This window comes from Pelmatolapia mariae, linkage group LG16_19, assembly GCF_036321145.2.
Source record: "Pelmatolapia mariae isolate MD_Pm_ZW linkage group LG16_19, Pm_UMD_F_2, whole genome shotgun sequence".
Taxonomy (NCBI): domain Eukaryota; kingdom Metazoa; phylum Chordata; class Actinopteri; order Cichliformes; family Cichlidae; genus Pelmatolapia; species Pelmatolapia mariae.
In genome coordinates this window covers 60,905,292-60,927,953 of record NC_086241.1, presented here as the reverse complement: position 1 = coordinate 60,927,953, position 22,662 = coordinate 60,905,292, and the positions used below count along the sequence as shown (strand labels likewise).

At 37.7% G+C, this 22,662-nt stretch overlaps 3 protein-coding genes across 3 annotated transcripts; 1 reads left to right on the top strand and 2 right to left on the bottom strand.

Annotated features, from left to right (window-relative positions):
* Positions 1-569: 569 nt before the first annotated feature.
* Positions 570-9,466, bottom strand: LOC134644960 (zinc finger protein 501-like). Its single transcript, XM_063498161.1, has 2 exons — positions 9,392-9,466; positions 570-4,964 (listed from the first exon to the last, which is right to left on the bottom strand). The coding sequence occupies exons 1-2, from the start codon at positions 9,399-9,401 to the stop codon at positions 3,490-3,492; spliced, it is 1,485 nt and encodes a 494-aa protein (XP_063354231.1). The 5' UTR covers positions 9,402-9,466; the 3' UTR covers positions 570-3,489.
* Positions 9,467-11,456: 1,990 nt separating this feature from the next.
* Positions 11,457-14,562, top strand: plek2 (pleckstrin 2). The gene is made up of 9 exons (XM_063497752.1): positions 11,457-11,522; positions 11,608-11,772; positions 12,350-12,534; positions 12,627-12,718; positions 12,839-13,026; positions 13,183-13,284; positions 13,681-13,764; positions 13,989-14,067; positions 14,435-14,562. Exons 1-9 carry the CDS (start codon positions 11,469-11,471, stop codon positions 14,560-14,562), a joined length of 1,077 nt encoding a protein of 358 aa, XP_063353822.1. The 5' UTR covers positions 11,457-11,468.
* A 2,345-nt stretch (positions 14,563-16,907) lies between these two features.
* si:ch211-10a23.2 (Galectin-related protein A-like) lies at positions 16,908-22,088 on the bottom strand. Its single transcript, XM_063499205.1, has 4 exons — positions 22,000-22,088; positions 21,557-21,642; positions 20,163-20,343; positions 16,908-17,798 (listed from the first exon to the last, which is right to left on the bottom strand). The coding sequence occupies exons 1-4, from the start codon at positions 22,024-22,026 to the stop codon at positions 17,655-17,657; spliced, it is 438 nt and encodes a 145-aa protein (XP_063355275.1). The 5' UTR covers positions 22,027-22,088; the 3' UTR covers positions 16,908-17,654.
* Between the last annotated feature and the right edge of the window lie 574 nt (positions 22,089-22,662).

The window sequence follows — 22,662 nt, the reverse complement described above, 5'->3', positions numbered from 1 at the left end:
GGGAAAATGCCATCACTTTTTGTACCATAAGCTTTCCTGTAGTTAGCTTGTAATTTTCTCGACCAGTTACATTTAAGTAGGTTTTTGCTGCATACATAAAAAAACAGTCTGTGTGAAGCAAAGGAGATGAATTAGGTCAAAATGCAAGCTTGAAATAGATGACTATTAAATTATCTGTATTTTAAACAATCTGGATGTATTATCCATTATCTGAAGATACAGGCTAGACCAAAAGGGTTAAAGCTTGGTCTCTGCAGTTTCATGTTTGTACTTAAGCAGAAGTAATAGAGTACCAGACTGATTGCTTACCAAAGCGACACTCTCATGAAGAAGTAGTTTGTTAAAGCAATTTACAGATATTTCTGGGATTAAAAAAATAACAAATATTCCTGTGAAAAAACTACAGATTTCTTTACGTTGTGAACATCATCCAGCATGAAGTACAAAAGAGCCATTTATTTATGTTTTGTTAAAAAAAAATGAAAAAAAATTTCTTCAATTATGAAAACTGTAATAAATATTAAATTATATTTAATGACTTCCCACCTAAAATGATTTAAACTGAGAAATTATAATGAGCAGATTTCCTCAACATGTATTAAAGACATGTTGTCATTTTAATCAAAGATGTAACAAAACACATGTGCAAATGCACACCCACAGAACCAACACTAACACTAAAGATTGCTGACGCAAACAAAAAGAACATACACCATATATATTCATATAACTCTACCATATGAATAATTAATAAATATTATTTCATCATTCATACCTTATTATATGAATAATATAAACAGGTGTTAGGTATGAGAAATAAATGAGTAATAGTAATGTGCCATAACTTTTTCCTAATATCCCAGCTGTCGGGTAAGTGAAGTGAGGTAAAGAGCGCATTATTTCACTCCAAAATCTGGTGAGTAATACCTGTAAGTATCAACATCTCACAGTGAAATATAAATATTTTAAAGGATTTGGAGCACTGACTATTTTTCACACTCACCACCTCGTTTGCCTCTGTCTTAATCTTAAACAGTGTTTTTTTTTTTTTTCCAGATGGCTAAGGACATGATAACCAATCGGAGAAGAGCAGGTCTCCCAGGTGATGCACATGCAGTTTGCTGGTGTGCAATTTCCAGGTTGACTCTCAAAACATAATATACAAATATTAACTTTAAAAATACACATTTCAAATTCAGTAAAAAAAAAAATACTCTAAATATTACACAGGACACGTTAAAATGGCAACACTGTGGTTTAAAACTAACACATTATTTACTGTTCAGTGTAACATCGCCACTGATCTCATTATTGACACTTCGCCTACTACCACATCTCTCCTTTTATTATCAGCATTTAACTTTACTTCATGTAAAATGAAAAACGAATACAACCCAATTCAAGCAAAATGTCTCATAAATGTACAAAATAGTGACATGCTGTATATACATATGAACATATGAATTATTTATGCGCTACAAACAACAAAATACCTAGAAATTATGACTGAAAGATACTTGAAATCATTCCATTAAGTATTGATACCCTCTAGACCATAGGTGTCAAACTCTGGCCCGTGGGCCAAATTTGGCCCGCAGCCTAATTACATTTGGCCCGTGAAGCCATACAAAATTACTATTAGAGCTGGCCTGCCGGTATTATACAGTGCGTGTACTGCTAATACTACAATTCCCAGAATGCTCTGTTGGTGTTTTGGCCCCATTAGCACCCTCTCCTCTGTTGACCATAGTCATAGCAACCATGCAAATACTGCCATGCTACCTATACCAAAATGGCAAAAAGAAAGGCAGAAAACAGGAGCTTTCTGGACAAGTGGGAGAATATGATGAAAATCTGATAAATGATAAAATGATAAAATTTAATTCAAAAGGCTGCAAATACAATTTTTATTTAAGAAATGAATTCCACTGATGTGTTATTTAATTGGAATTTTGATTTTGCATGTGTGCAATACTAAGTTATATATACGTTTATATACGTTATATATATTGTTTAGTATTAAGCTTTGCTTGTTCCATATTCAGTTTTTCAGCAAAACTTGTTTGAGTCCATAAAAAAAGATTCCTTGTTACATTTGGAGGAAGATTTTTTTTCAATGAATATTAATGTTAGCCCGCAACTTTGATCCAGTTTAGAATTTTGGCCCACTGTGTATTTGAGTTTGACACCCCTGCTCTAGACCCTCAATCTTATACAGATTGGAGAGAACTTTATCATCTGAAGTTGCTTTAATAATCTGGTGTCATACACTCATAAAAACATAAGGTTAAAAATGTTGAAGGAGTTTCTCAAAATATGCTACAGAACCAAATGGCTTCATATATATATTACTCTATTATTCATATAATTTATGAATGTCTCCATAGTGTAGTGGTTTTCAGATTTGATCCTGGGAAGAGAGACACAGAGCACCTGAAAAGTATTCACAGTGGTTTCCTTGCTCCTTGTTGTTATGCTACAACTTCACTTTTCACCTCAAAACTCGACAAACACTGCCACATAATGACAAAGTGAAAAAACGTTTGCTCAAAATTCTTGCAAATTAAAAATGAAAAACATAGGCTGTGAATACTTATGTACATCTTTTCTTCAATACTTTGAAGCACTTCTGGCAACAACTACAGCCTCAAGTCTTTTTGGATTGCTGCCCAGTTGGAAGATCAGTCTTCACCTCAGTTCAAGGTATCTCTAAACATTGCTGCATTCATATTTCCCTTGACCGTGACTAGTTTCAGTTCCTGCCGGTGAAAACATCCCCACATCATGATATTGCCCCCACCACCAGCTTTAATGTAGGGATTGTATGGGCCAGTTGATGATTGGTGGCTGGTGTCCTCCAGACATGACCTTCAGGCTAAAGAGTTCAATCTTTGTTCCATCAGACTGGAGAATTTTGTTTCTCATGGTCTGAGAGTCCTTCAGGTCCCTTTTGACAAATTCCAGGTGGACAGTCATTTGCTTTTTACTAAGGAGTGGCTTCTGACTGGTCACTATACCATAAAGGCCTGATTGGTGGAGTACTGCAGAAATGGTTGTCCTTCTGGAAGGTTCTTCTCTCTCTACAGAATGATACCAGAGCTCTGTCAGGGTGACCATTGGGGTCTTGGTCACCTCCCTGACTAAAGCCTTTTTACTTTGATCTCTCAGCTGCCTGAGCTTCCTTTTTGATTGTCACAGCACAGGGTGTGAATATTTTTGTACATTTTATATTTTGATTTTAAATAAATTTGCAAGAATTTCAAGCAAACTTTTTTACTTTGTCATCTTGGGGTTATGATTGTTTGAAGTTTGAGGTGAAAAATAAATGCAATACATTTTGAAATAAAACTGTAACATGAAAAAAATGTGGAACAACTGAAGCAATGTGAATATTTTTCTGGATTACATAAGCAAGGGTATGTGTAAAAACTGTGGCAACTCCTTGCGAATAAAGGAACAGCTGAAATTCAATTTGTATCTATTACTAAACTATTCTGTGTGACCTTTCATGTGTATCTTTAGATTACACTGGTGTCTAAAGCTTTTGCCACAAAACTCACAGTGATAAGGTTTCTCCCCTGTGTGAACTCTGATGTGCGTCTCAAGATGTATCTTTTGGTTAAACCTTTTACCACAAGTGTCACAGCCAAATGGTTTCTCCCCTGTGTGGACTCTCATGTGTATCTTTAGATTCCCCTCTCTGTTAAAGCTGTTACCACAAACACCACAAACAAAATGTTTCTCTCCTTTGTGGAGTGCCATGTGTCTCTTCAGATTACACTGATAACTAAATTTTTTACCACAATCGCCACAGACATACGGTTTCTCTTCTGTGTGAACTCTCATGTGTCTCCTAAGATCTCTGTTTTGGTTAAATTTTTGTCCACAATCGTCACAACTAAAAGGTTTCTCTCCTGTGTGCACTCTTATGTGCATGTTAAGATTTCTTTTATAGTTAAATCTTTGTCCACAAATGTGACAGCTAAACGGTTTCTCTTCAGTGTGGGATCTTAAGTGTCTGTTAAGATTTGTCTTGAGGTTAAACCTTTTACCGCATTTATTACAAGAAAATGGTTTCTCTCCACCATGGAGTCTCATGTGTACATACAAACTTCCTTGATATCTAAATCTTTTACCACACTCACTGCAATCAAATGGTCTTTCTCCTGTGTGGACTCGTGTGTGTATTTTAAGATCTCTCATTTGATTAAATTTTTTACCACAATCGTCACAGCTAACTGATTTCTCTCCTGTGTGGACTGTCATATGAGAATCACAGTTTTGATCCACTCTACAATGTTTCTCATTAACCAAACTGTTGGAAGACCTTTTTTCTGAGTGACATGTCACATGCTTCCGAAGAGACTGCTTGCAGACAAAATGTTTACCACACTCAGAGCAACCTAAAGACTGTTTTGCAATCTTAAATCCCACATCTTTATTTACACTTGACCCAGGTGCTCTGCTGTTGTTTAACCCGCTGTCGTTGTCATCAGTTTCTGGTCCAAAATCAGACAAAGGTTCCTGCCAATCATCGTCCTCACTGACTTCTGTCTCAGAAGACTCTGAAGTCTCTCCATCAGTATTAGATTGTAAATGACAGTTTGCATGTGGTTCTGATTCTGATGGTCCACTGTCTTCTTCACCAATTTCTGTTTTTATCTGTTCAGCTGAGCTGCTAGCTGGAGGCTCTGTCTCTCTGCTGTTTTCAGTTTGGCTTTGATGAAGTGTTGAGAACTGAGGTTTCTCATCATCATCTTCACTCTTCACATGAACAGCAGTGAATGGGAACCCAGAGATATTCTCCAGCCCACTGAGCTGTTCTCCCTCTTGACTTTTCCAGAGTTCCTCCTGTTCCTCCTTTATGTGAAGAAGCTCTGAGTCATGATGGTCCAGATTAGGGCTGCATTCATAGGGAATCTCTTCTTTTATCGCCAACAGCTGCTGGACATCTGCAGGAAACACTGAAACACACACACTCATAATGAACAATGGCAACTTTGTAATCATGCTGGTGTTGCTGGTGTTATTACTTTATGTTATGGAGTTCAATGATTACTGCAAACACACAGTACTGTTTAATTTGATCAAATTAAACAAAACTGCTTGTAGAAACCAATATAACAAAAAACTATTAAAACACCAATAACGTAACAATGTTTCCTAAGTAACTATGATTTGAAGGCAACTTGACCACTTAAGGTTTTCCACCAGTGAATTATAAGATTAGCACAGGACTTATAAATGTTGTGACACAGGTTAATTTTACCCTACTGATGGTGTTTTTATGCAATAGTAATCCTGCTCACTTACATGGTGGATTCAGTGTTGGACTGAAGAAGGAAATTAAGTGTTACAGTTAATTCTGTGAGGTGCCAGAAGCTTTCTCAATAATATGATTACCCTAATATTCAAACTAAAATAGTAGTAGTATTATTGCTAAAAATTAACTTGCTGTTTGGTATGTTGTGACATACAGGCGTATTAGCCTAAGAATGAACACAACGTAGTTGTTGCCTTTCATTTGATGCCATCTAGCTCCCTCTGGCCTACACTCTCACCCACAGTAGAAAATATTTGGGCCGTACTGGCTGCCTTTTATATATTTCCGTAGTTCAAAATTACTACAAAATTTAATTTCAAAGAATTGTATTTTCATCTCAACTAAAGAAAAGTGCACAAAGACAGCTGGACTTGATCTCTAAAAATAAAAATTCACCCCGAGCCAATATGAAATAAAATGTTATGATGTACCTGATGTTTAATTTACTCAGCGATATATGCACTCTTCTTCTTCTTCTTCTTCTTCTTGCCAAATGATCAAAAAGTAACCTGAACTAACAGCAAACAATGCACAGATTTCTGTTGAAGATACATATTGCATTTTGGGTCATCCCCCAAAATGTCTGTTCTGAGCTAAAGAAGTTAATTAACATTCTAGTGGAAACAGTTAAATTTTCATGAACACTGACTGTAGCTTGGTTACACTACAGTCAGATTAGGGAAAGCAGAGGTTGGAGACTGCGTCGCCACCAAAATTATTGTGGCGTGTGCAGTGAACTTGTGATCTTGTTGTCTTTGAAATGGTTGCTTCAGGTCCACGACCACTCACAATCAGGTGCTATGTTCACAGAGACTTTGGTGCAAAGTGCCGATGAAATGTGAGTCTGTAACCATTCGACTCATTCAAAAAGCTCAATTGCAAAAGAATCCTCAATGCAAATTCTTCTATGCTTTTTTTAATCCACGACTCTGCATCGCACAGCTGTCACCATGTAAGCGAGCCAGAGACAGTTTACAAAGACGTGGTGCAGTGCAAAGAGGAGCCTTTAACGAGACGCTGAGCTCAGGTGGACTTGATGCTGTAATTTGGAACCTTAATTTAAACCACCTGTTCAACAAACTACAACAGCTGCTGTTTGTTTTACATGACAGAAATCTACAGTAACGCTGCAGAAGTAAAAAAAAAAAGTTTACAAATTGTTGTTGTTGTTTTTTTAAAAAGATGATTTATTTAACTTTCTATCGTAGTGACACCTGAAGCAAGCAGGGGTGAGTTTAAAGTGGGGGCATCACGTTCTGCTAACATATTTATTTTAAGGCTTTCATAACATTATTTTGCAGATTTAGATTAATATAAAATATCCATCCATCCATCTTCTTCCGCTTATCCGGGGCTGGGTTGCGGGGGCAGCAGCCCACACAGAGAAGCCCAGACCTCCCTCTTCACAGCCACCTCCCCCAGCACATCTGGGGGAACACCAAGGCGTTCCCTTGTCACATGCCGAACCACCTCAACTGGCTCCTTTCTATGTGAAGGAGCAGCGACTCTACTCTGAGCCCCTCCCAGATGGCCGAGCTTCTCACCCTATCGCTAAGGGAGAGGCCAGCCACCCTTCAGAGGTAGCCCATTTCTGCCGCTTGTCTCCGCGATCTCGTTCTTTTGGTCACTACCCACAGCTCCTGACCATAGGTGAGGGTAGGGACGTAGATCGACCAGTAAACTGAGAGCTTCGCTTTTACACTCAGCTCTCTCTTCACCACAACAGACTGGTACAGCATCTGCATCGCTGCAGCCGCAGCAACAATCCGTCTGTTGATCTCCCGCTCCCTTCTCCCATCACTTGTGAACAAGACCCCAAGATACTTAAACTCTTCCACTTGGGGCAAGAACTCATGCCTGACCCGGAGTGGGCACTCCACCCTTTTTCCGGCTGAGGACCATGGCCTCAGATTTGGAGGTGCTGATTCTCATTCCCACCGCTTCACATTCGCCTACGAACTGTCCCAAAGCGAGCTGGAGGCCACCACCCGATGAAGCCAACAGAATCATATCGTCCGCGAAAAGCAGAGATGAGATTCTGAGACCACCCAAGTGAAAACCTTCCGCCACTTGGCTGCACCTAGAAATTCTGTCCATAAAAATTATGAACATAATCTGTGACAAAGGGCAGCCCTGGCGGAGCCCATCACCCACCAGGAACGAGTCCGACTTATTGCCAGCTATGCAAACCAAGCTCCTGCAACGGTTGTAGACCACATGTAGACTGTTTGGGCAAACTCCCATCCACCCTCAAGTATCCTTGAGAGGATAAAGAGCTGATCCAGTGTTCCACGACCAGGACGAAAACCGCATTGCTCCTCCACTAATGGAAGGACTCTCCTTTTCAGCACCCTGGCATAGACCTTCCCAGGGAGGCTGAGGAGTGTGATTCCCCTATAATTGGAACACGCCCTCCAGTCCCGTTTCTTAAAGATGGGGACCACCACCCCGGTCTGCCAATCCAGGGGTACTGCCCCTGATCTCCACGCAACATTGTAGAGGCGTGTCAACCAAGAGAGCCTTACAAAATATAATATAATATAATATAATATAATATAATATAATATAATATAATGATACAAAATGCCAAATATAAAATATGCTTTAATTAATATAATTTATTGATATTTTTATTTCAAAATACAACATTTCTGCTGCAGTAAAATTGTGAGCAACTGACCTGGGGCTGTGATGCTGGACTCTAAGTTATTATTAATATTAATTATTAACATGTACACCATCAGAACGTTGCACAGGGAAAACCTCAGTTCTGAGAAAGTTTATATGCTCACTTTTCTTCACTGCAGCCACTACATGGCCCTTTAAAGGTTTACAGACACATACAGGCTCATTTATTACCACATCTAAACAGAAAAACATATATTATAAGTTTCGCCCCCTAATAATATAAGGAAGCCTTCCAACAATACAGAGTAAACACTACTTTAATTTATTATTTAATTTGGGCTGTATGTATGGCTTGTGTTTTTTTTAATTTTTTTTTTATTTCTGATATACTGATACAACTATAACTGATATTATTAGTTATTTACTTTTGCAATTAAGAAAATGTTTTCTTGTTTTTATTTTAATGTCACATTTATTTGATGGAATAATCTGCTTGACCACTCAATCAATAACTACACCCCTGATAAAAAATACAGTTTGACGGACTCAGTTTACTATTTAATGAGGTCAGTCTGTTTGTGAAAATGTGAAAATTAGCTGTGATAAATGAGCATAAATTGCAAATCTGTAGCAGTCTATATACACAGAAATTAGCAATAATGATCTGTATTCAGAGTAAAGCCAGAAAGCCATAGATCTGACACAGAAATTCATAAAGTTCCTCCACACACAGAGTCGTACTCTTCACTTCAGAGTGACTCAGACTGATTGCAACATTTTGCTAATGTTTCTGTGGTTACAAATTAGATGGCAATTCATGGGCAGACCTTCATTAATCTCTCTGGGAGGAATTGCAAATAGTCTGAGACAATAAACCAAACACTTTCCAATCGAAATTGGTCGACCACCATGAATGTAATTAATAATAATAATAATAATGCAATCACCATTGCCCATTCTTCCTGCGATGTGGCAGAGCCATTAATGATTCATGGTGAATTCCAAGAATTATACTGTAAGTAAATTTCAAGTTTTGTATATAAAACCCTGCAACACTTTCTGCACTAGAGTTTTTGGGGTTGGAGCCAAATCTGAAAACACTCATCAGCATTATGATAAATATGAAAGTCATTTCAAATGCTATGAACACTTATCTTAAACTTTGTATTCATCCTTGTTTGTTCTAGGTAGAAACCTGATCTTTTCCACAATAAAAGAATTATGCTTCAACCAAAGTTGTGCTTCTCCGAGCTGCATCTTTGCTGAAGTCGCCTCCCTTCGCAGCCAATTTCGTGTAGCTGATTATATATTAGCATAGCACAACCGGTCAATGCTGCCCCACGTAATTATTATGAAGCGTATGGTGTGATTTTTATTAACAACACATGCAACAACTAGGTAATTAGTAGTCAGCTATTCCAACATCTTTAAAAGACTCACCTGGAGCCATCACACAGCGTCAACAACACATCTGGATGCTAGAGCCTGCATCTATACCGGAAACATGACGGTCCGTCGATAAAAGAACATATTTCCTGCCCCTACCTTTCATAATAAAAGCCCTGGACACGCACTATGGATGTGATACGAATGTACGAAATCTGTAGGCAAGGATCATGATTTCTGGTATCTGAAGTTTTCTTCTATTGACCGATTTGAGCAAGAAAGGCAGTAGATTACGTAATTTACGTTATTTTTTTTATTAGTTTTATTATTTTATTACAAAAACGTTGCAAGAAATATTAGGAAGATACAAGGTAGTGAAGGTTGACTTAACACATGGGTTCTAACTTTCAAAAGCAACAGACAGTGTATAAGAGAGGTACAGAAGATAGTTAAAGTGGGAAGGAGTGGGTGGAGATGGCTACACTGACAAAAAGAAGGGAGGTAGAGTTGAATATGTGAAAATTGGACAAACGAAATGGACAAGGTTAGACACGAGAACATCAGTGGGACAGCTCAGGTTGAACACTTTGGTAACAAAGTTAGCGAGTCAAGGCTGAGATGGTTAGTGGATAGTGAATACACGGGACAAAGATGTTGAATATGTTGCTGCCAGGCAGAAGGAAAAGCACAGAGAAGATTCATGGATGGGGTGAAGGACGAGATGCAGAGAGTCAGCGTGACAGAGGTGAATGGCAGGGATAGGAAAAGATGGAGACAGATGATAATGAACCCTAAAGTGAGCAGGTGAAAGGGTTACAAAAAGCTTTATCCAAGCCATAAGAGATCTAGGGCAGTTTTTTATTAGTCCTTTGAGTTTATGTGGTGACATGGTAGTTAGCACTGTTGGCTCGCAAGAAGAAGTTTGTGAGCTCAATTCCACTACGCCAGGGTCTTTCTGTGTGGAGTTTGCATCGTCTCTCCAGGTGCTCTGGCTTCCTCCCTCAGTCCAAAGGCATGGGGTTAGGTTAACTGGTCATTCTAAATTGCCCATTGGTGTGAATGGATGGCGATTATTTAACTTTTAATTCCTTTAAAATACTGTAAGTGTTATAAATGTTTGCATTTTACAGGTTTCATACTGCTTGAGTTCAATAGTAAAATATAACAAAACATTTTCAAAGAATGATCAGAAGTTCAACTAAATGTTCAATATTGCACATCAATGCATCTAATACAAAATGCAATATTACAACAAATACAATTCAAAACCAATGTTCTGTTCATAAAGTCCCCACTTGTGGAGAACAAGCTTGAGTAGTCACAATGAAAAAAACAGGTCTATATTTAGCTTAAATCTTTCCTAAAACATCTTCACCAGTTTAATGTGAAAAGGGCACTTTGTTCACTTATTAATACAATATTAAATAAATCATTTTTGAAAAGTAATTTTCTGGAATTTCATGTCTATTATATTGCGTGTATATATAGCATTTTGATTCATTAGAGAACTACAACAGCCATAATACATCTAAGTCTAAATAAATAAACACAAACTATATTATTATTTTAATATATGTATTCCAAAGCGCCACAAAAGTTATCAGTTTTGTTAGAACCAGGAATCAGGAAAGGAAAATGAAGCAGACAGTGCCACAGATGGTTGTAAAAGCAGGGGTCTGAGTAAAAATGCTTGTTTCTTGGAGTCTCATTAACTGGGCAGATGTGCTCTGTGCAGTAATAAACATCTGAAAGAGACTTGAATGAAACTCTGTGGTGGACCACCAGCTGGTGTTTTTTAAATCATAATAGGATAAAATTTTCTGGTCTGTCGGGAGGATGTTCCCTACAGTCACATGTCTTAAATCTGAATTTTTCACATACTATAACTGATGGAAAATTAAATCTGTGGATACCATTAGAAAACATTGTCTCTCAGTTTCTAAGTGAGTCAGAGTACCCTCATGTGGTAATGAGTAGAAATTGCAGAATATATGATTATTCACACTGTTTAGCAAGCTCAGTGTGTGGGTGTGAATGTGGGTGTAGACCGGGTGACACATTTACCGTCTGCATTAAAAGCCTGAGCTTACATGTACAGGCAAGCTCAGTTGTTGAGATCCCACTGAGGAGCATGGATACAGACAAGCAAGTCAATATTCTTCGAGAAGGATTTCTGGTGAAAAGGGTAAGACAGATTTCATTGAGTTGCTTTCTGGCACATAAGACATGATTAATAACTTTAACTCCAACTTTGGATCATCTCTTCACAGGGTCATGTTGTACACAACTGGAAGGCACGCTGGTTTGTGCTGACCCCAGACAAGTTGTTGTATTACAAATATGAAGGAAGTAAAAGGGACTCATGCCAGCGAGGGAAAATCCTGCTGAAGGACTGTGTGATAACATGTCCTTTCCTGGAGTATGAAAATCGGCCGGTAGGTTCTGCAAATAAAATGAGAGAGTCGCAAAAAATTCAAAAGATTATAAAATAGATAAAATAAAAATAGATTTTAAGGGAACGTTTCATTTAAAGATTGAAAAAATATGTTCTCTGACATAATATGTATGTGGATTGATCAAATAAAGTTCCAAACTTTAACGTAATAATAAAATTGCCATAAGAATTATTAAAAACATAGGATTAAACTAGTAAATTTAAGTCTGCTTTAAGTGCAGATAGAGCAAAGCTTTTTTCTACTCTATTATTCACAAAGAGTTTAATGTTCATTCATATAATATTGTACTTTTTATATCATAGTTCCCAGTACGGTTTCTTTAATTTTCTAGTCAGTCCTTTGTTCATTTCTTTATAGCTAGAAGCCACTGTGAAGGTGTGTTTTTCCAGGTGAGGCTTATACCCTACTCAGAGAGATAATTTATTGCCCCAGGTTGCTTTTCTGCCTGGACCTGATCTCCATCCTCTGCCGAGAACAGTTTGTTTTTGTTTCTTTTTCTTTTCTTTTTTTGGCTCTAATTAAAGCAAACATCTGTCTCTTTTTGTTGTTGTAATAGTTGGTGATGAAGCTCCAGACAAAGCATGGGGTGGATCACTATTTGGAGGCTTGTTCCAGGGAGGAGAGAGATGAGTGGGCAGCTGATATCACTGCTGCAGTCAACAATCTGCAAACAACTAATGGCAAGTCCAAGACAGACAAGCCAGACCCGGCTGAATCCCAGTTGAACAACATTAGCTTGAGGTAAAAAACAAGTTTTCACTGTCTCCTGATTGAATTTATTTAGTATATTTTGTTCCAAATGTCTCAATCTTGTTTTGTCTTCTTTCAAAAAGCAAGGTGTTGGACTCGATGTATGACGTGCACAGTGGTATCAAGCTGAGCAACCATGTGGAGCAGGGCAGCACTTATAGTAACTGTTTCTCAGGTGAGCATTTGAAACAAGGTACACCTTTGACCTTCTGCAATGTTTTTCAGCCTCATACTAATTGCAAAGCTGTTTTGATCTTATACTATGGATGTGCTACCATGTGTGATCCTCCCACAGGTTCAGCGGTGGTGGACTGGCTGGTGTTCATGCAGCTGGTTCTTACCCGTGTGGAGGCTGTGACGCTGGCCTCGGCCCTGTTGGAGGAGGGTTTCCTGCGAACTGTTGGTCAGAAGAGTGTGGAGGCACTTCGCACTGCCGGCCTCAGCGAGCAATTCATGGATGACTCCACTGCTCTGTACAGCTTTGTATGTAGCACTGGATAATGGCAAACTAGCAGGCTCTAAACACCGAGTGTGGCTTTTTAGTGTTAATTAATTAATCACATTGATCTGAGAGACTAAATGAAAACTTGGCGTTTTCTTGTTTTCTTGGTTTAGAATATATTTTGTGATTTATTACAGTCTGACAGCTTAAAGAAGAGAGGCAGTGTGAAAGCAGAGACATCGTTGTCTGCAGTGGAGCTAAGTGGGAAGGTGATAAAAAGAGGATATCTGCTTAAACAGGTAAAAATACCGTATTGAAGATGTGTTAAGATGCTATAAATAATAATATTTATGAATTTTATACAATAAAATTAAGTTATTAATAGTAGTTTTAATGGTTAATAAATAATTTGATGTGACTTCATTGGTCACTTAATAGCCATTAATAACAACTTTGAGTTGTCAGGTTGTGAAAACACTGCTGGGTGACTGGACCTTTTAATAATTCCTAAGAAAGAGGGCACAGAATATGCTGAACAAACTAAATATATCAACCATTCACTAATATTATTAACACTGTCGTAGCAGCTCAAAAATTTGCATTGCACCATGTGCATGTACTTTGACTTAAAGGTGGTCATTTGTTTGCACTGTGTTTGAACGAATTAGTCGAACTTTATTCATCTTTAAACACAGGGACACAGAAGAAAGAACTGGAAAGTAAGACTGTTTGTTTTGCGATCAGAACCTGCTTTCCTTCACTATTATGATCCGACCAAGGTGAGTGCAAAGTCAATGCTAATGAGAAAAATACCTGATAGAAAATTAAAATCAGCTAAACAATGACAGACATAAAATTCTAATATGTTTGATAAGAGAAACTGAACTGCCCAAACTGTTTTGTTTTCATGTGTTGGAAACTATGTAACTACTCATAATTAGCAATAATTCTTCTACATGAGTGACTCAGTCTGATCTACTTCCTGTCTTATGTCATTTGGCAGGATGACATCAGCCCTGTTGGTGGTTTCTCACTGCGAGGGTGCCTTGTGTCATCTTTAGAGGATAACGGCGTTCCCTCAGGTGAGTTACCCTCTAATATCTAGTTTCGTTTTGTCAAACAATTACAAAATAGGACCAACAACTATCAGAACTGCAGTTTAAATAAGACTGTTTAAGTTTTTGTCATTTTTTTGAGATGAAGACTAAAAAGGTGAGTGTGCTAACACGCTCCTACTAGCCACTATCTGTGTATCAATGCCAAGTTTCTGTGTAATCCAATTACAGACCTGTTCTCCTAATAAAATTGATCTTATCTTTTATATTATTTAAGATCAAAAAGCTCAGTGAAAGCTTTTGTCTGTTTTATTTGCCAGTCTCTCCATCCAAATCAGGTTTGATATATCCATGCAGATGCACTTCACCAACCTTATTTTCTCTTCCCATGCAGGTGTTAAAGGCAACGTTCAAGGCAACTTGTTTAAAATTATAACTCAGACAGACACACATTACTTCATCCAGGCGCCAACTCACCAGGAGAAAATGGACTGGATAGATGCAATAAGATCACAGTGCTGATTCATGTTAAAAACATGTTTCAGCAGGTGAAGACGATTTAAGTTAAATATTCAGAGAATGTGTAGCAGTGTCAGAGCTACTGGTTCCATAACATTTCTGTACATTAGTGCCTAAAATACAATTTTGGTTTGATTGTTTTCTTTGTGAGTATATGAATGGATATGAATGTTTTGAAAGTTGTAGCAGTGTATCTTGTAAACAGTTTAAATTAAACCTTTTTAATAAAATGCAAATGATTAAACATAATTATATGAACATTGTGTCTCTTGCTGAATTTTATACAACATAGTAGAGAAAAGTACATTTACAAAAAATTTTACTGTACATTTCCTTTGCTTTTTTTTCTCAGTTCCATTTTCTGCCACATAAATAAAAACAGACTAGAATATTTTGCACTGCAAATCTAATAAACCGCATTTTGTTCACAATAAATGAAACCATATCAGATGTTGAAACTGAGGCATTCTACAATTTCATGACAAATATTAGCTTATTTTGTGTTAAATGGCAGCATTGTGTCTCAAAAAAGTTTGGACAGGAGCGACAAAAGGCTGGAAAAGTAAGTGGTACTAAAAAGAAGCGGCAACTAGTCAGCAAAAATCAAGTAAAGAAGAAGCTGTATGTGAACATGATCCAGAAATCCCGTCGTCTTTTCCTTGCCAAAGCTCATTTAAAATGACTGAGGAAACACTGGAAAACTGGTCTCCTCAGTTACCAGACATTTATGAAGTGTTGTTAAATGAAGAAGGGATGCTACACAGATGTAAACATGGCCCTGTCCTAAGTTTTTTGAGACTTGTTCCTGCAATCAAATTGAAAATAAGTCAACATTTTTGTTGAGTTGGTACATTTTGATTTGATTCAACTCAATTTGTTTTCTCCGTTCTATTGTGAATAAAATGGGTTTATGAGATTTGCTCATTTTTACATTTGTTTTTTATTTACATTTTACACAGTGCCACTATTTATTTATTTTTTAAACTGGGGTTGTATTTTGTCCTTTTATATTTGACTGATTTTCAAGTGAAGATTCTTTCTAAAAAACATTTAAATACAAGTTACAATAAAAAAATTACTATGAAAAGAGTGGTTTTGAACATTTCGACATTTAATCAGTTACAAAGTGAAAGCCATGGTCAATTTTGAGGTTGATAGAGGTCTTTGAGAAACATTTTGCTGTCACGAACATCTCAGATTATTTAGTTTGAATAACAGCCAAGGCCTTAAGAGGAAAACAAACTGCTTGAACAGTTTCAAGTTTGCCTCGGCTTTGCTTTTGTGACTAAAGTAAATAAGGCCTAACCCCCACACTTTGTGAATCACTGGATTAAACTACCTGTGTAATAGATAATTACGCTTACTCCACCTGGAATAGCTTCAAAAGACTTGATGCAACACTGAAAAACAACCTATTCATGCATCACATGATAACATATCAGTCAAAAACAAACATATTTTTGCCCGAACAAGAAGTTTGAACTTTGATGCCTTCAAGAAATTCTTTAGACATTATTAAACAGCGTTTAATGAAATAAACTAAACTACATATAAAAAGCACATGTATCCTATTGCATACTGTTGGAGGGAGTTATATACATACAAGAAACCAAAAGCATGTGCAAGTGCATGGTGCTTACAGAGCCTGTTTAATCATTTTCTATCAGCACCGTAAAACCTGTATGAATCACAGTCACTGCCGGTGTAGTGGAGGTTTATTGTATCAAAGGTGTGTATTTTATCAAAAAGGTGACTAATCAGTCCTTTTCATTGGCAACCCTGTCCTTTATTCTTACAGTTTGTCCAGGTGCACAACTTAATAGTAACATACTGCTCGGAAACAGTTATAGAGGACATCATTATAACTGGTTTTAGCTATAGCTTCATGCTTAGGCCCACATGAGCGTGTAATTGGCGTTAAATTACATTCTATGTGTGCCAAATTTTCTTAAAAAGTCATAAATCTAATCTGGCAATCCCTAAATAGTGAGCCTATTTTTCAATGGTGCTTTTTCTTAAGTAAAGGGTATGACATCAAGGGGAATTTAATACAAGTACAGACTAGAAAAGCCTCGAGAGGTACCTGTCACAGCCATGACTTTAATTCAGGCTTGCTGCATGAGACACTCCCAGGAATCACAGACAGACACTCCCACTCAGCAAGCTGACTCGAGCCTTTATTTGAATGACTCAAGCTGAGGTGGCGGTGTTTTAATGCTTGTTTTCACAGCAATCATGATGCAGTTTCCACAGGAATACTATATATGAAGCTGTATAGATGATGCTGTGTTTTGGAAAAAATCCAGACATCAAAAACATAACAACAAATTTGATTTATTGCAATGAATTAAAGTCATTATGAGACATTCACATAAAAAGTGCTAGTTGTAAATAAAGCACACAAACTGTCGGGTGTTTTCAAAGCCAAAGTTGGTAAAAACTGAAAGTTTGACAGACTCACATCCATCCAACATTGTGTTTAATCAGGACACAAGCACACTGTCACACTAGCATGCAGTAATGGAGGGTCATTTTTTTTGTTTTACATTATTATTCCTGTTACAGTACTTCGTTGGCACAGAATGACAATCTTTGTTAGGTATTCAGTTTCAGAAACATTCACCTTGATGCGGGCGCTCGTAAAGATAAGTGCTTTCAAAGGTTAACCCCAGAGAAATCAAAGACAAAATGCCTGAAATCTCTTTTTCTTAGATCACAAAAACTTTATTTTTGATGTAACACATCATGTTTGTACAAATGTTCGTTCAGGAAAAATAGTAGAGCTCAGATCGCATTTTCTATAACTTAATTCACTTTAGTTAAAATCACATTCCTCATTTGATTTGAGAGATCGATGACTGGTACATTCAGTCAAGATCTTCAAGTCTCCAGACAGGTAATCTTAGTGAAGGCACTTTGTCTTAACATGTGAATACGAGGCAGGTGTAACTTTGTCTGAAATTGGAAACACAACATTCCCCTCATGGGGAAATTTATGCACTCAGAAAGTAGTAGTCTATTCTAATCTTATTTATTGTATAGTATACTGTCCCAGGGCATCCTCATGTTAGGTATCTGCGTATGAGGCGCTGGAGTTAGGCCACCTTGGTAAGCTGTAGATCGCCAAAAACTCGTAAGGCTGTGAGGGAGGCGAGCTGGGAGAGGCGGTGAGTGAAGCCGCACAGAGGCTGCCCATCCACCAAAATACGAAACTGCTGGTGTTCACAAACGATCTCCATCTATGAAAATATAGATTCAGTCAAAGTTAGTTTTTACATGTAGGTTTATGTGAAAAAACAAACTGCTAGAGCCTGAACCACAAACTAATGCTGCATCAGAGAAAATAATAAGAGAAATACCATTCACAGAAAACGGCATCTGCTAATATGACTCTAAGATGATTAATACATTTAAATCTATTTATTATAACTTAAACTCACTAGCGCTATCAGCCTTTATCTGCAAGGCAGAGAATTATTTTTGTTAGTAGGGCCTATTTTGTTTTGTACATCTTGTATGCACAAGCATGCAGCCACGTGATGGTTACTTCTTTTTGTACTAACTGACAGCTGGTAGCAATAATGTGCCAAGAAACAGTAAGCAAAGGCGGGACTGAGGAAGACCCCTGGATGTAACAACCGCTGATGGATTAGAAAGCTGGATCAGTTGTAGACATTTTTTTCCAGCTGCCATTCATTATATTACAGGGGGGGAAATCCCATTAGACACTGTAAAACTATGTGGAAAACTGTTGTTACAATACCTTCAACTGCAAATGTGTTTGGTTTTTAAACTTTTACAGATATATAGCTTTTTACAAATATATAACACCTCTCATGACCAGATTAGAGGCCATCCACTATCCAATTATTCTTAAAATATCCATCCTATTCAGCCTATATCCAATATCGCAATGGAAAAATGCCCTGTGGCCCACGAAGTATTTTTTTCTAAGTCACCAACATGAGCAAACCTGGAAGCTAGAAATTTTTTTTATTATTATTATTCAAGTGAACAGTTGCCATTTTTGGCTTTAGCATCCAGTTCCCATTCATTTTTACAACCATGCATCATGACTTAAAGTCTTGCACAAACATCTTTTGTAAATGTTTTATGATGCAGAAAATTCAGAGCAGAAGCATAACTGGCGTTTCTTTCTATCAGTCATATCCCCTCTTGCACTCTCTCATGCTGGGGAAACAGTGGCAAACAGTAACTTGTTACTGAGGCAGCAAAACAAACAGAAGTTGCTTATACAGCTTTAAATGCTGACTATGCAAAATGAAGGTAAAAGTAACTGCCAGATCATACACACTACTACAAGATTCAATGTTGTTATGGCAACAACTTAAAAAAAAAGAAGAAGGTAAAACTGTGCTGTCACGGAGTACTTTATAAGGGTATCAAAAACATGGTCAAATAAAGACACCTGAATCAAGTGAAACAATACAAAACAAAGAAACATTACTCTGCCTGTCTGAATGAATGTATTTTCAGCTTCTTCTTTTTTTCTTCTTTTTTTTTTAAAAGGTGCCACAAGGTAGTGGGGGCAGAGAAAGACAGGCTTTTCCACCGTTTTGGTGCTAAGGTTAGGAATGCACAATCTCCCTTAGTTTTTAGATGACGGGAAGACCTCATCTGTGGGTCTCCAGTTTGGAGAATATGGATGGAGTAGATTTATGTGAGTGGGGGGTCTCACTTTGTAAAGTCATAAAAGTAAGAATCAAGATTTTAAACTGATATCTAAACCTAATCAGAAGTCATTGTAGACACTTTAGGAACAGGGAAATATTAGAGAATTTATGATTGTGAGTGGCAGCATTTTGGACAGATTGGAGGTGATTAATAGATGCTTTAGACACACAAGAAAATAGAGCATTACAATAATCTAAGTGGGAGGAGGTGGGCTCATGAACAAGATTTTCCAGTTCACATTTTTAGCCAACGCTCCTGAGTTTAGCAATTTTTCAAAAATGAACCCATGATTTTGTGGATTAGCTTTGCAGTGGATAGAACCCAGACATTCTCTAATTTGGGGAAAACGCTCTCCAAAGCAAGAATTAGACACTCTGTCTCGTTCCTGTGCTAACTCGCTAAAGATTACTTGCCATCAAACTATTCATAGCAATAGGACGGTCAGTTAAAATGGATAGCTTATCCAAGCTTTAAAGGAGAGGCACAGTTGAATGTCATCTTCATACAGATGATGAAAAAAAATGGGGTTAAAACAACTAATAAAAATTGAAAATAACAAGGGACTTAAACAAGATCCTTGTGGAACGCCATATGAAAATGCAGCCACATCAGACCAAAATTTCCAGCTGTGACCCAAAGTGATGTGAACCACTCCAAGACAGGGCTGGAGTTGCCTACCATGTGGCTTAACTGATGAATTAGTATCAGTTGTTTCAAAGGCAATTGAGCTAAAGTCCAGCAAAACAACGACTGAGCAATCACTTCATCTGTAGCCATCAAAAGACTTTCAGGAGAGCTGTTTCCATGGAGTTTAACTTTCTAAAATCAGATTGAAAGTTATCAATAATATTGTGCTTGTCCAGCACCTTCCTTAATTTTGTCCCAACAATCTTTTCTTTGACCTTTACCTTGAAGGATTCTCCAGGTGCAAAGGGAAAGAAGGAGAGGGTATTTTCAGAAGAGCCCCATTTTCCGTCCAAACGGGCATTTCTTTGGACGGCCTTATCTCTAAAGTTGACTTTTAACTGCAGACCCACATCACCCTCGGTTTCCTCTTCCTGTGGCTTAGTGGAAAGAGTCACCTCAATGCTGCAGAAAGCCAAATCAGACATAAACAAAGACAATGTTTAAAGATAGGAGTGACAGATTTTCTGTCATCTTTTCTTCTAAAGGAAGTAGTTCAGTCATCAGCAGAACAGTCACATCTTCTGGTCTCTGTTACAATTAGTTGTATTAGTCAACGAGGTAAGAAGGCGATAACTGAATAACAAATTACATCTGGAGTGGGCAATTCATTTTCCCAAGGGGCCACATAAGAAACTGAGATTGTTGCAGAGACTGGCACCACTAGCTCATAAACAGAAAAAATAGTATTAGCTAGTCACAATTTCATGTGACCCATTGGGAAAATTAAGTCCCCACTCCTGAATTACATAGTGTATTGATTAGTGTTAGGCCATTTCAGAACATAGTGACTATCTAGACAACAGGCAAAAGGCATGCTAGTTAATTCCTGCAGGAGACTGTATGTTTTCTAAATTATAGATTTGTGTCAAATCAGTTTTTTCATGTGGAAAAAACAACAAAACTTTGCATCAGTTACAATTAAAAATTTCCCTTCAGCATTTTAAATCTATTTCCAAACCCTCTCGGAACCAGCATGATAAAGTAAGTGTGTGTGTGGCATCAGTTTTGTTTTTTTTTGATGATGATGATGATGATGATGCAGTGTATTAGCACTTTGTTTGGATAAATCCACAAGGGAAGCTTAGAAAATCTATAGCCTTAAATGGACAACAAAGCTGTAACTTAACAGCATTTGGCCTCAAACTCTTTAAAGATACTTCGACCAAAAATAACTTTTTTGAAAAATCTTATTAAAAAAAAAGTCTGTCACAGTTTATTTTGTGCTTAATCTTACTGTAAAATCTGTCCTATCTATTTATTTTAATTCTTATTGCACACAGGCTATTAAATTACTAAGGAAAAATAGCTAGTCGATGTTATCAACCAAAATAAATTCCAGTGACTCTCTAGATTTCATGGGATTTGCTCCTCTCCCACGCACATTTCACAGACTAACCCTAATTAGGAAATGCATTGGCACTGCCAAGACATTTTCCCAAAACAGGAACTAGCTGACTGGCATAAGCACTTGCAGACATCAGCTGCTTTAAATGAGCATCTTTCCCTCTAAAATTTCATTGGCAATCCTAAAATGTGCGCAACAGTAGCTTAATAGTAATGTAATCACTTCCCCCCTACATTTAGACGCTTAAAATGAAAACAGGTGTACACTAACCTCTTGGCTTTTTTGTCAACAATTCCCATCACAACCAGTTTCATTGAAGGCCGCAGTCCACCTTTTATCTCTCCGATATACTCCCCCTGTGAAACAATAGAGATGAGCCAGATGAGGCCTATAGCGATACAAAAGACAGCTCCTTTTTCTCCTTTGTTTTTAAGTTTATTATTCTGAGGATACAAGTGTATAAAAGCTGTCTCCTAATCCCTGATCCGTGCTGATGTCTTAATCTGCGGTCAGTTGCAGTCTGTTGCACCGGCCGGAACAATAGCTTTATTGATCCCGGATTTAAACAGTCAGTGACTCAGCTGCACAAACTATATTTGTATATCTACCGCGCACTCTAATTGAAATAATACTGTTGCATGCAGATATGTCACAATGCACGAGCTGCTTAAAAGAACGGGAAAAAAGCAAAAAGCAAAACGGAAGCTACGTACATTTTCTTTATTGTCCTTTTCTTCCATTCCACTCAGGGCGTGATGCAGTGTGGAGGTTTGGAGCGGCGATACACACTGAGGACGGATTGACTCTGCCTCCAGCTGGCAAACCCCGCCTGCACTACGTTGTCATAGAGACTGGCTCCCAGTGATGATAGTGGGAGAGGCAGACAGAGAGTAAGGGATGGGGCGGCCGAATGCACACTCATACATTCACTCTTATTAATAGTGAAGGATTCTGGTTAAAGGCCAGTCAGCTTTTCTTATATGTGTTGACTGTTATCTCACAAATTTTCTTCCTCTTTGATGTCTAAGGTCCCTATCAGCATTTTTAATGACAAGGTATTCAGCTTGATCAACCTCAGGCCGATGTGTTCACTGGCCATGGTTTACCACAGACCTTAGAATCAGAATCTGCTTTATTGAGCAAGTATGTGTACACATACATGTAGTTGGACTCCGGTTATTTCTTTCCTCTCAATGTCTGTAGCAGACTAAACAACAGACAAGTGACAATCTCAGCATATATACTATACTACTATACTATTACAACAGTATATACATGAGCAGCAGGTATGATGGATGTTTAAGTACAAGAATTAAGATTCAAAGTGTTTATTGTCATGTGTCACAAGAGAAAAGGCATTTCTTTGTGCAATGAAA

Excerpts from the sequence above, each read along its gene's own strand:
- plek2 (XM_063497752.1), top strand. The coding sequence starts at position 11,469 with ATGGATACAGACAAGCAAGTCAATATTCTTCGAGAAGGATTTCTGGTG. Across the intron at positions 12,535-12,626 it reads TTGAACAACATTAGCTTGAG|CAAGGTGTTGGACTCGATGT; the intron begins GTAAAAAACAAG and ends TCTTTCAAAAAG. Across the intron at positions 13,285-13,680 it reads GAGGATATCTGCTTAAACAG|GGACACAGAAGAAAGAACTG; the intron begins GTAAAAATACCG and ends CTTTAAACACAG.
- si:ch211-10a23.2 (XM_063499205.1), bottom strand. The coding sequence starts at position 22,026 with ATGGAAGAAAAGGACAATAAAGAAAAT. Across the intron at positions 20,344-21,556 it reads GTTGACAAAAAAGCCAAGAG|CATTGAGGTGACTCTTTCCA; the intron begins GTTAGTGTACAC and ends GGCTTTCTGCAG. Across the intron at positions 17,799-20,162 it reads CACCTGGAGAATCCTTCAAG|ATGGAGATCGTTTGTGAACA; the intron begins GTAAAGGTCAAA and ends ATATTTTCATAG.